We start from the raw sequence: 13,305 nt of genomic DNA on the forward strand, positions 1-13,305 counted from the left end.
GTGTGTGTGTGTGTGTGTGTGTGTGTGTTTGTGCGTGCGTGCATGCGTGCGTGCGTGTGTGTGCGTGTGAGTTGGAGAGAGATAGGAAGAAAAGAGAGGAAAAAAAGGGGGTGGGGGGGCAAGGAGCCGAGAATTCACTCCAGATCTTGGGGATTTTTGAGTCTCTCACTGTGGAATGTCTTCTCTACATTTGAAGTGAGTGTAAGATTTAACTCGTTAAATTATCACATATTCAGCTGGGCAGATTGCCTCCAAGACAAGTTTTTGAAACGTTGCTGCAAAATGAGAGCACTGTGTTTGAACTTTGCCATCACCTGTCTGTGGCTTCTCCCTTCAGCGGTGAGTACAGATCAGCAAACAGACGCTTTTTGCTCAGCTCCCGAGGTTGTGTTGCTAGTTATTAATGCATTGTGTGCTGCAGATGTACTACTATACTGCTAGTTTGTGGTTCACTTCAAATTCCCTCATGTTGGTCTGCCAATGTTCACTGCAGCATTGTTGCTCAATCAAGCAGTGGTCTTTTTGTGTCAACTCTTAAGAGTGTTTTGTTGAGTATGTGTTGGTTCTGTGTATGAGAAAGATAATCCAGCAATAATCAATTAGCAATAATATTTTCTAAAATATTTGAAACTCTTAACATAAAAATCATGTAGCCTAAAATCAGTAAGTTGGCATGGTAACATTGGTTGCAGAGGAATGTGCTCCAGGTCATTTAAGAAGTAGACCATTTTCAAGACTCTTAAATCTTGAAAATCTTCCATTGAAAATCATGTGGCATGCTGTATTTAACAAATTATTTGTTTTTATACATGCAGTTTTAGATTTGAAAGACTAGCATCTCTTGATGTGAGACTTGATCAAAGTTGATCAAACTCTTCTATTAGAAGTTCAGCCAAAACGTGTCTGTTCCATCCTCTAATTTTGAACTTGTTCAAGTCTCATGGTCTGTAATTCTCTTTCAGGCATAATTGTAATTCAAACAGCTCTCCTGCCTATAACTTTTGTAAATTTGCTGCATAAGCAGCCAACTGCGGCATCGATACCTTTGACAATGAGGTTTTCTGGTGAAAACCTCAAAGCAACCTAATTTTGTGCTTTATTAGTTAAACTAACTGACACATTAAGGCTCTTTTTAGCCAATGGCAAACATTTTCTCTCTGTCCTTAAAGGAATTACTGCTCTCAAGTTTCTCAGTTTTTGTGCCTCTGCAAGTGTTCATCCACTCCACCGCTGTTGCTGAGTTGCAGTCACTGTGCTTGGCATCAGAGCCAATGACATGGCTGTCACACAGTGGGCTCCAATTAGGGTAGGTGAGAACAGCATATAGCTGGAGATTTGAGCTTGTAGCAATAGGCACAGCCGGAGCTCATTGTAACAGGAGAAGACAGATTGGCGCACAGTCCTGGGGTGGTTAGGGGGGATGTGAATCCCACTTGTTGGTGAGAAATAATGACATCCTGGAAGCTGTTTATTTATAAATGTGGAAGAGAATAACACTTAACCTCCATCTGCCTTCAACACGTTGATGACGTGATGAAAATAAAAATCTGGTGCTCAGCAGCACAAGTGCACAAAACTTTTTACCCAACTTATGTCTCAATTCTCTAAATACATAACTAACTTTGACTCCCACACTGCAGCCACACTTCCACTTCAAAAGGAAAGTGTTTATGTTTATGTTCTGTATTTTACTGATGTATTGTGCTCTGTGTGAGCTATTCAGGCCCAACTGTCATTGATACCACAATGACAAAAAATTAGATACTCTACTACGACTCTACGAATACGAGGGACAGTGACAAGATGGGGGAAAATATGTAGGAGATGGAGTATATAAAACATCACCTGATATCTTAAAAAAACTATAATTACCTGACAAGGGGATTCCAGATGAAAGCTTAATTCCTTGTTAATTTCATGTAATCCAAATCAACTGGGAACTGGGACATTTAAGGGGTAGACGATGGTTGACAAAGATGAAAATGAGGAAGAGGGATTTTTGAGACAGCTGTTCGGCACAGGTGGAGCTCAGTATGAAAAAGATGCTGTTAACAGTTTGCCGACTTTAAGCCCCTTCGCACATAATATCTCTTACACAGTGACCTGTGTGTTGACCATGCCCCCCTTTCTCTCTCAAACATATTGATCATCATCAAGGTCGCATTGAAAAGAGGATTGAGAGTTTAAACAAGGGAGCGAGAGAGAGCGTGAGGGAGGACAGCCAAATTAAAATGTGCTAATGGAAACATGAATGTGACTGTGTGTGTGCATATTCCTTGTTACTGTAGTCCTTGCCTAAAGCGGATGACCTATTGATCACAGTCAGTTTCGAGTCGCTCTCATTCAAAGGACATCAAAGTGTAATTATTTTTAATTGATTATCTGCTACCTTGTGATGTAACTAAAGTGAAAGTGTCCTTCATTTGCGGTCGTGTTGGTGGTCCAGAGGCCTCTTCATTCTCTCTCATCTTTGGTCATCTTCTACAGTGCATCCTACACAAAACAAATCCTGTCATAGTGATTGAACTCTGCAGCGACTACTTGCTGTTAGGCAGCAGTGCTAACCACTGAGCCACCATGCCGCCTAATCATTTGTTACTTTTTATTGTGCAAGTGTTGGTTAACCCAAATAAAAGCAACAAGGATTATTTAAAAAAAAAAATTAAATCTACGCAAAAACGTTGGGTTTTACTTGCACAGGATGGAGGTATCTGGATATAATCATCCAAATAGAGGTGAATGGGATTTTGTTTGTGGTGTATACAAAATCAACAGCCACATGTCTCTCAAGAAACAGTGGTCCTGCCGTTACTCTGAATAAACCACAGAAAACACTTCAGTTTTTTTTTTTAATTAGGACTATTTTTTTGGTAGAAGGTAGTTCCACAAACTGTTGCCACGAACAAAATTCTCTTCACCTCCATTGGCAGAAAAAGATATCTCCTAACCTAAGAAAAAAAGCCAAACTATATGCATGGTTGGTTCGATTCTACTATGGAATAAAGGTGAGTGAAAATAATAATAATAATAACAATAATATATTTTATTTATAACGCACTTTTCATTCCAAAGAATCTCAAAGTGCTACACAGGGAATAAAACAATAAAAACAATCAGCACAAAAATGCTTTCCTGAATAAAAAAGTCTTCAGTTCAGCTTTGAAAGTGTCCAGGTTCGTACTGCTCTCAGGTCACTCGGGAGGGGTTCCAGAGCCGTGGTGCAGCTGAACAAAAGCTCGGTCCACCATGTACAAAGCTGTGGTGGGGACCTGAAGAAGCAGTTGTCCTGTTGATCTGAGGGTGCGGGGGGAGGGTTCAAGGTGATGAGTTCTGTAGTATGTGGGTGCATGTCCAGTTGCACATTTTTGTGTAAGCATGAGGATTTTGTAGTCAATCCGGAATGAAACAGGGAGTCAGTGCAATGAATATAGAATGGGAGTTATGTGATCGTATTTTCGGACTCTCATTAGGACTCTGGCAGCGCTATTCTGAATGTATTGAAGCTTCTGGATATTTCTGCCAGACATCCCAGCGAAGAGTCCGTTACAGTAGTCCAACCTTGTGGAAATAAAGGCATGAACAAGTTTCTCTGCATCTGGAAGTTAGAAGGGGGCGGAGTTTGGAGATGTTTCGAAAATGGTGGAAGGAGGTAGAAGGAAATATGTGCTTTTAAATGATTTTGAGTGAATTTACCCTACATGTTACAAGAAAGAGCACTTGTAAATGTTAAGCTTTCCTTAATTTTAGGTTTTGTTCTATACAGGTCCAAGAAACAGCCAGGCCCTTAGATTTTCGGAGCCAACAATGGAGCGAGGAGGAAGGAGAAACAGGAGACTCCATGGGAGCTGCTTCGAAAGTTAAACATATCTTCAAAAACTTACAGGCCATCTCCACCAAACATAAAACACCTGCTTACGGCTCTCTTGGCCCATACGGTTGGCCTCAGAACGTCTCCCAAGCCCTGGATCAGTATTTGTACCGCCCTCCTCCTAAATCCAAACCTTCTCTTAAAACATCCCCAAAGGCCAAGAAGATCCTGGGCTGGGGGGATTTTTACTTCAATGTGAAAACAGTGAAGTTCAGCCTTCTGGTGACGGGGAAAATCGTGGACCACATCAACGGCACGTTCAGCGTCTATTTCCGCCACAACTCATCCCGCCTGGGGAACATATCCGTCAGCATCATCCCGCCCTCCAAAGCTGTAGGATGGGAGGTTTTGGATCCGACAGCTCAAAGCGTTCACACAAAAAACTCAGTCCTGTTTCCGGATTTGCCATCCCAGTTCCAGAGCCCACCTCAGTCCACCACCTTCTCTCCTCCAGACCAGCAGAAGCTAGACATGGTGTTGGTTAATGAACTCAACTGCCGGATTGAATACCAGAGAACCAACCGGTCCAAGAAGACCAAGCCCTGCATGTATGACCCAGGGCAGACCTGCTACTCAGAAAACACCCAGTCCCAGGCTGCCTGGATCTGTGCCAAACCCTTTAAGGTTATATGCATCTTCATTGCCTTCACCGGCACCGATTACAGGCTGGTGCAGAAAATCTGTCCGGACCACAACTTTTAGATGGAGCAGAACCAGCAACACTTTGGATGATGGGTTCTGAGATATCAGACACTGACTTTTCATACATCTTTTAAAATCATATGTTACGTTTTTTTTAAAAAGGTTTGAAAATGAATGTTTTTATACGCTGTTAAAGTGCAGTTTGAGTCTTGTGTTAATGTGTTAATGAGATTCATAATATGGGTGCTGATATTGTCTGAAACTATACTCATCTGCCAAAAGCTCCACATTGTCTTGAAAAAAAACAGTGACTTGATCAACAATGTCACTTTGTGTGTGGTGTTTTGGTTTTCTGAATGTGCATTGATAGTGATGACTTTAAATCACAATTTTGACATATGATATTTAAAAAATGTGATCTAACTCATGAATGGTAGATACATCTTTAGAGACAGAATCATCTGTACCTTTTGAAAAAAAAAGACTTTGAATTCTTTTTTACTGGGCCTGTAAATGTATTCCATGCCTGTTCATTGTACAGTGATTGTGATTAATTATAGGTTTGTCTTCTAAGAACTGACACAGAGTGAGATGATTTACTGTTACAGTTACCTTAATCACTGACACAATACGTGTCCTTGGCTTTCCTCCAGCACTGATTTTACTCTCACTTTGCACCTTGTCAGCGTTCACAGACATACTTTCTCTCTCATTGCGGCAAACATTACAGGTGAGTACGTTTGTTGTATTTATTTTGGAGCTTTTTTTAAATGTACACGCAGCTAAATTTGCTTTAGAATATCTTTCCCTCCGAAGAGCTGTTGTCATTAAATCACTTAATGCTGCAAACTAGGTCAGCTTGTCACTACAGGTCGCCTCACCATTATAGAAATGTCTGGTTTGAACATTTATGTTCTGTTAGACTTTGTGTTGTGGTTTCAATTTGTCAGTTCAGTTGCATGAGTGTTGCAGTGTTTTGTCTGATAACTGTGATCATCTCAGGTGGTCGAAAGAGAAAGAGAAAAAAAGAGTGCTACTCTTTGTTCCAGAAAGTGTGTATTTAAAGGAAAGTTGACCATACACTCTGTGCGTAATGCAATACTTTATTTGCGCAAGGCTTAGAAAACACAATGAACACAAAAGATGAAAAGAGACTTTCTTCAACACGTATTTATGCTTGAACAGTAATCTCTCTATTATGCCAAAGTAGTACCTAGTTATGGAACCATCACGCAGCTACAAGCTGCCTTCAACAAACAAGACCCTGATAAATGAGTCACTGTGTGTGGCCAGCCCGCGTTACACTTTTCATGTCCAAGGTTTTCCATGACCGCTCCACTGAATAGCATGTTTGTTTTCTCACTGCCTTTCATTTAATGGATTGTTTAGAACTTCAAAAGACACATTATTCTACCTCCTTTGTTTCCAAACCTCCGGTGCAAATAATTATAATTTAGAGTGATGAAAGTGGTTTTGCACAGGGTTTCTCTCTCTCTGAGGTTTTCAAAGGACACCAAAGGAGCAATCTTGAAAAACAACAACAAAATAGAATGCCTAAGAAACTTTTACTCTGCAGACAGTTTTAATAATGACACTGAGTTCTTTAATAAAACAGTACATTGTAAGAAATACAGCACAATCTCCAGGGTCGTTTTCCAAACAGAAAATAATTTGCTATTTTTTAAGAAGTGGACACAACCCTGTGCAGCCCCTCTTCCTCATGGTTTCAGGATGTTTGGGACGAGAGGGACAGGTTACGGTGGAGTGGTGCAGGCAAGGCCTCAGTCTCTGGACGGGACAGAAGAGCCTGGCATGGGACGACCTAGAGAGAGATGGAGCCCCCTCATACAGGAGAAGGACAGGCAGTGTCGGGGACTGGAGCTCATCGCATAAGAGGTAAAGAAGAGAAAGTGGAGATGTTTTGTTTTTTATGATCTGTCTAATTCCCATTGATCATGACAAAACTAATAATGCATGTCTGTTGATGAGGTTACTTCAATTTAGAATCCCTGATCTCGTCTGTTAAACTTCTTCAAACTGAAACTGAAACTTGAAAAAAGGATGTAGTTACTATGTTCCTAGTCTACATCCTTGACGTTCCACTTCCGGGATTGCTCCCTTGTCGCTGGAAAATCTGCCGGATTTCACTCATTTAGGTCAGATATGGCCTTGGGCTTCCTTTGTGTTGGCATTTTAAACTCCAGTCGATGTATGAGGACTGTGGTTAACCTTTTCTCAGATTTTTAAAGGGTAAATCTAGACAGCTAGCTAGACTATTTGTCCAATCTGAGTTTTCTGTTGCACGATGTAAAACAACTTTTAAACGCACATGTTCCACCAAAACAAGTTTCTTCCAAGCCTGTTTCGCAGCGGCACCGCAGCTTTTCTCTGGTGCTTAGTACCGCCCAAGACGATTGTGATTAGTCTGGCAAAGCGAGACTACTATGTTCCTATAACTGATTGCAGATGCGTAACCCTGCTCAACCTTATGTACCCCTTTCAAAAATGGTTCAAGCTCTGTTCAAATATAAACCATGTTGTTGTTGCTTTAACTCTTCATCAGGTGATCACATAAAGAAAATAAGATTCAAAAGATAAACTGGATTCTTTACAACCTCTTCCATGTATAATCTTTATGGTAAAGATACCATTCAGATGCAGGTGATTGTAAACGGTGATTGTCTGGTGAGGAGGATTAAAAGTGAAGTTTAAATGTTTGCTTAGTATCTTGCGTCATACATAGAGTCTGTGTGGGAAATTGGTACTAAGAAGTAAGAAAAACTGTTGCATTGACACATGAACTCGTAGATAGATTGATGTACAGCATTTCCAAAAGTAAAATTCAATTTATTTAGCACGTGCAATTTTTGTCAGGTGTCTTTCCTTCATCTTACCTCCTTGTTCCATTCAAATTGTTGGCAGCTGAGGTGCCAGAATATAATTTCAAAACAGTCAGAACGCTGATCATATTGCTCTACAGACATACTAGATCTAAATGTTTAATACATTTAGATTTCCCTTACTGCAATTGTCAACCATGGTGGAAAGTTGTCTCCTCCTGCATGCAAAATTACCACAGATAGTTTACAATCGATAAGTATATTAAAATGTGAGAAGCATCTTTGCAGTGCAAATGAAAAGCCAAATGAGCTTACATGCATGGAGTTTGGTGAGAAGGATCTTTTGTTCAGAATCGTGCTTTGTCTCTTCTGCAGGATGGCAGCTGTTCAAACTGTGAATAAAGGCGATGAAAAGATGCTGCAAATTATTCTTTGTGATTTCTTGAAAAGAGAGGCGTTATTGATGACAGTACATGTCAGACAAACAGTAAGGAGAACAACTCAAACTGCAGAGGAGATTTCTTCGGCAGCGTAGCTACATGTTACCAGACATGTAGTTTCTAGAATTTAACTGTTTTCTTCAGAGATTTCATAGATATTTCCTTAGCACATTCCCTCCTTGCTAGTCAGTCATTGCATCTAAGTGGAAGCTTAGATGGGCACTTTCATTGTTCTATTCTCCAGCAATTATGAATCCACAGCACTATCAGTCACAATGACATCTGAAAGATTTTCATCTTCTTGTGGATGTGCTGTCAGTCAGTTGCCGCTGCAGGCTGACTCCCACAGAGCCAGCGTTTCTTTTTCCATGAACACAGCCCAGTGATCACATTAGGTTCCCTCACTGATTTCTGCCATTAATCTTCACATTTTAAGGCGTGTGCGTGTAAGCGTGTGCATGTGTGTATGTGTGTGTGTGTGTGTGTGTGTGTGTGTGTGTGTGTGTGTGTGTGTGTGTGTGTGTGTGTGTGTGTGTGTGTGTGTGTGTGTGTGTGTGCGTACACAGGCAGATATAGCGTTTTGAAATGTCACAAAGAGAGTTTTGTGTCACTTAGGGGACTGGTTTTAAATCCCCCTGGAATGATTGAAGGATCCCTGAACAGTGACAGGTTTAGTATAAAAACAAGGCAGAGGGGGCGGCTAAGGAGGCCAGAGAGGGAGACAGACAGAGAGAAGATGAGCAAAAGTGAGAATGGGAGCAAAAAAAAGAGACTGGGAGAAAAAATTCATTTACATTCATTTCTTTTTCTACAGCTCCATCTCTCTTCTGACTCGCAAGTGTCTTTGGGAGATTTGACACAGTGCTAAACCCCACAGGGATTCGGTATTACTTAGATTTCGCTATGTTCCTATTTTAATTTGACAACAACACCTCATATACTTCAGTATTTAAAAAAAGAAGCTAATCCAACTCAGTTTTGCAGCTTCCATAAAAACCTATTAAGCTTTTGTAAGATTTATGCAACAAATTCATCAGATTAAAATAGCTTTGATTACCTTTCTCTGACTTCCTGTTTTTGTCATTTATATATGACATAATTGGCATTTGCAAGAGTAGGAGTAAGAGTAAGAGCTTGTAATTGAAAGTTTGGACTGTAGTTGTGTAGCAGGGGCCTGAAAAAGAGCAGGGCTGTTCAGTCACAGGTTATATTTGGATGGTGACAGTGTTCTGAATATATAAGCATGATTAAAAAAAATGTCCCGTGTGTGTCTATGGATCTTGACATTGTGTTGTTTGTCCTGTCAGAACTTCTGCAGCCATGCAGCGCTCGAGGCCCAGGCTCCTGCTGAACAACAAATACTCTGAGGGAAAATATATTGATAAAAAAAACAAAAAATATTCAGAAGCCCAAGTATATACCTTTGTGAAATTTCATTTATGGGAATTTTACTCCCAGATAAGAATGTTTATCGCGCAACATAATACAGTGTTGTAGAACATGATACACTATTATATGATACAATACGAACCGATACAATATGAAATGTTTAGCCATGTAACTAGGGCACACAAAGCATGCTCTATCTCCCAATGCATTGGGAATTATCCCAGTCAGGGAACGTTTTTCTGATTGTTCCAACACCCCATGAATGCAGCATAAACTGATCTTGCAATATTAATGAAAGTGAAAAATAGTTTGTGTATCCGCCCTGGGATTTAGATCCATTCCAAAATGTAATGGGTTCTCCCTTGGCCCATGCCACACCCTTTCACTGTGTTTCATGGAAATTGAGTCAGTAGTTATCCCTTAATCCTGCTGACAGACAAACTAACTAACTAACTAACTAACTAACAAAATACAAAAATAAACAATGTAACTTGATACAAACAATACAATACAGAAAGATGGGTAATGTAAACAATATTTTTCTAAACATACATGTGATATTACTGTTGCAAGCATAGTTAGGTTAAAGATGTAGCAGACCTGCAACTTTTATATGCCAGACACTATACGAAACTTGGTTGGGGTATAGTAAGTTAGAAGGATTGTTTTTGTATAAAAATGTAATCAAATATTTCACATATTTAGCATATAACAACAACACAACAATACACACAGTGGCACTAGGTAACAACTAAAAACAACATTGTTACTTCTAAAAAGTAACAATGTAACAATATAATATAAGAAAGATCTAGTCTTTACATGACCAGATGAATTGTAGAAATGTACAATTGTACAAGCTGCAGCAACTGAAGAGGAGCTGTAGATCAGAGGAAGGAGGCAGTGGGAAGAAGGGTTTGAAGCATTGAAACTCCTGAAGTCAGTTTCACAGAAAGGATTCTTTACCATAGTTGGTTACTTAAATAATACTGATCAAATGAGAGCACGTTTTTCTCCCATGCCAGAATGCTGTGTGGACTAGCCAGACCCTCATTTGCAGCGCTGTGGAGGAAGATCTGGCAATGCTAGACTAAAGGCATATTAAAGTATGTACAACGAAATAATGTGATGTGTTTTTTTTCAGCTCTGTGTGGAGCTTCATGCCTACCCGCTGGCAGACATAGCTCATATCAGCGGTCTGGTGGCAGCAGGAGCTGTACCCTCTCCTTTTCAACACGCTGACCTGGTGAACTCCACTACCCATAAGTCCCTGCGTGGAACAAGGTAGAGGCCTGGATGTTATGATTTTTTTCCCTCGTCACAGAATACATGTTAATGGTGGTCAGGTGTTTTATTGTCATGTAAAACATTTAAAAGTGACATTTCACGTTTGATTTCTCTCTCTGCTTTGCAGGGACGATCTGATCATCTACCGGAAAGATGTGCGGCCTGTGGATAAGAAAGGTCGGGTGATGACCCATGACCTCCAATACAGGGTGAACTTTACCGTGTTCCCATCACTTCAGACAGGTACAGATTATCATCATTGATCATTAATATTTAACAATAGTCAGCAAAAAACAAAATGATAGAGATGATAACATTACCAACACCAGCTTACTTTCAGATGTGGAGTGCCCTGATATAGCCTTTCTTTTTACACATTCCGTCTCTGCGGGCTTGCACTCCCATGTCCAAACAGTACATTGTTCAAGTGCTGCTGAATGCCAAGTCCATGGCTAATGCTCTGCCGAAGAAAGGCTACTCCATGCAGTCAGGTACTGAGTGAAAGGAAGAGTGTTTTTTTATGAAAAATATACCTCTCATATTTTAATTGTAAAAGACACATGTACATAATAAGTTTGTTTAAATTTGGATTTTTGATTTTGTTTTTACTGAATATATGGAGGGAGATTTAGCATTTAAAGTAATATTGCATTTCTACCACTCAAAGTACCTGACGCAATTGCTTTTGGATTGCTTTTTTATTTGCTTCACCCTAATTTGCATTCTGTTTTCATGACTTTGGAAAAGCTAATGTAACCTTCACTTGACAGTTAAGTGCGGCGGGAAATGAAGGCAATGTGAAGAAGAATTTTACAGAACTGATGAAAACTGTATCAATGTCTATGAAGGTTGGAGAGGAGAGTGAAGGAAAATGTCAATTTATTTCACCATCTGACACATTTTCACCTGGGCTTAATTTATTACTAAAATTGTTACACCATAAATCTCTCCTCCTCCTCCTCCTCCTCCTCCTCTCAGGTGGAACAGACAACCACTTGTTGTTGGTTGACCTTTGACCTCGCGGGATGGATTAAGCTCGAGCTGAGAGGGTCCTGGAGCCAACAAGAATCTCTGCCCCAGAGACAAGAGTATTCTCACTCCAGGAGGACTCAGACTCGTTAGATCAGAAGTTTTTACAGGATATGTTGGTTACCTGATTATTGTTGGTGAAGAGCTGCAGGAATGGAGATTGTTCGGGCTGAATCTGTCAACCAATCAGTCTTCCTACAGATTGGACCCTTTCTTCTCCCTCTGTGTGTCTGTCTGTGTGATGTGTCTCTGTTTGCTTTTGGCTGTCTGTATATTTGTTTGCATGTCCATTGGCCTTTCAGTAAACCTGTCTCTCTTCACCTCGCCCTTATATTTAATAATAATATTGTTTTCTTGCCGGAACTCTGTCTCTCACCTCCAGACAGTTCAAGGAAGCAGACTTTGAAAAGGTTGTGGAGTTTATTGATGAAGGGATTCAGAACGCAATGGATGTGAAGAAGAAGACTGGTAAGGGACTCTACCAGTCTTGCTGATTTATCCAACGAGACTGTTAGAGTTTGGGGTTTTATGTAGTGGACACACACAAACCATGGTAATTTGTTGAGAAGGGAAGGCTTTAATGCTTTGTGACCAAGGAGAACCAGCAATAACATGTTTAAAAATGACATGACCTGACATGTGCATCAAAGGGAAAGATCTCTTTTTTTAAAGCTTTAAGGATGTTTAATTCATTTTCACATCATTTCATTCATACAAACATACACTCAGTTTCCAGTTTGTTAGATACACCTGCTGTAGCTACACCTAATACAGTCTGATGCAACAGTCCTGCAATAAATCCTACCTTCACGAAGGTTATAATGTTCAGTTTCTTTTTCAGAGGTGTCAACTGCATGACCACCCTTTTGGATGATGTAGTGTGTGATGCTGTTGAATTGTATTGCGTTATATATTGAGTTTTTCCTGTTATTTAGCCTACCCTCATTAATTTAAATGGTGTGGACAAAAGAATAGTAAACATAATGTTCAGCCCATCCCCAATACTGTTGGTACAATCCCAAAACTAAGCACATGTAAGGGACAGAGTAAAAACACGTTTTTTTTACAGCACTAGAGGATATCTGTTGGGCAGATTTATGAAATTAAAACCGTTTGCTTATTTTTTTGATTCTTCTTGCTCCCAACAGGAAATCTGACCAGCTTCATGTCCTTCCTACTGGAGGACCAAGAGACAGTGTCACACATCACAGATCTCCACCAGCGGGTGGAGCTATTCGCCAGGCCCTTCCCTATGCCTGGATTCACTGACCACTAATAACACGCACACAGAAAGACTATGGACATTTCCTTTATTACACGTCTAATGTAATAGTCTAAGATTTTTTTTATAATGTTGCCATAGAAACAAGCATTGTTTTAAAACGCTGTCAGGTTTGTGTTGGTTGAAACTTGTGTTGGTGCGCAGCATCAGCACTCTTTTCTGCACACAGTCATATTCACACATCAAAAATATGTATCTACCAAGTGACATGTTAGTATAACATGATTTCTAAAAGCCTGATGAATAAAAATACCCATAATACAAATTTCCAGATAATGCAGATACAATGTAACTGTTTTGTTAATGTATTTGTCATCAACTATGACTTGTGAGGCATCCATAAGTGGAGGCTGCTGTATGAACAGATAATGAATGAACACAGTTGTAATGATATAAAATAAATATGTCTTCATAGAAGTTATAATTGACAATTTTTTGCTTCCCAATACCGATTCTGATACCCAAACTTGAGTATCGGCCGATACCAAGTACTGATCCGATACCAGTGTGTCATATATTTTATTATGT

General features: G+C 39.9%; 1 protein-coding gene and 1 pseudogene across 1 annotated transcript; both read left to right on the forward strand.

Moving 5' to 3' along the window:
* The first annotated feature begins 2,841 nt into the window (after nucleotides 1-2,841).
* Nucleotides 2,842-6,207, forward strand: LOC116692639 (neurexophilin-4). Its single transcript, XM_032521095.1, has 2 exons — nucleotides 2,842-3,005; nucleotides 3,764-6,207. Exon 2 carries the CDS (start codon nucleotides 3,839-3,841, stop codon nucleotides 4,568-4,570), a length of 732 nt encoding a protein of 243 aa, XP_032376986.1. The 5' UTR covers nucleotides 2,842-3,005; nucleotides 3,764-3,838; the 3' UTR covers nucleotides 4,571-6,207.
* On the forward strand, nucleotides 4,937-13,206 carry LOC116692963 (serine hydroxymethyltransferase, mitochondrial-like; annotated as a pseudogene).
* The last annotated feature ends 99 nt before the right edge of the window (nucleotides 13,207-13,305 follow it).

Source organism: Etheostoma spectabile, chromosome 7, assembly GCF_008692095.1.
Source record: "Etheostoma spectabile isolate EspeVRDwgs_2016 chromosome 7, UIUC_Espe_1.0, whole genome shotgun sequence".
NCBI lineage: Eukaryota > Metazoa > Chordata > Actinopteri > Perciformes > Percidae > Etheostoma > Etheostoma spectabile.

Bases quoted from the DNA above. Each gene is read 5' to 3' on its own strand.
- LOC116692639 (XM_032521095.1), top strand. From the start codon at position 3,839: ATGGGAGCTGCTTCGAAAGTTAAACATATCTTCAAAAACTTACAGGCC.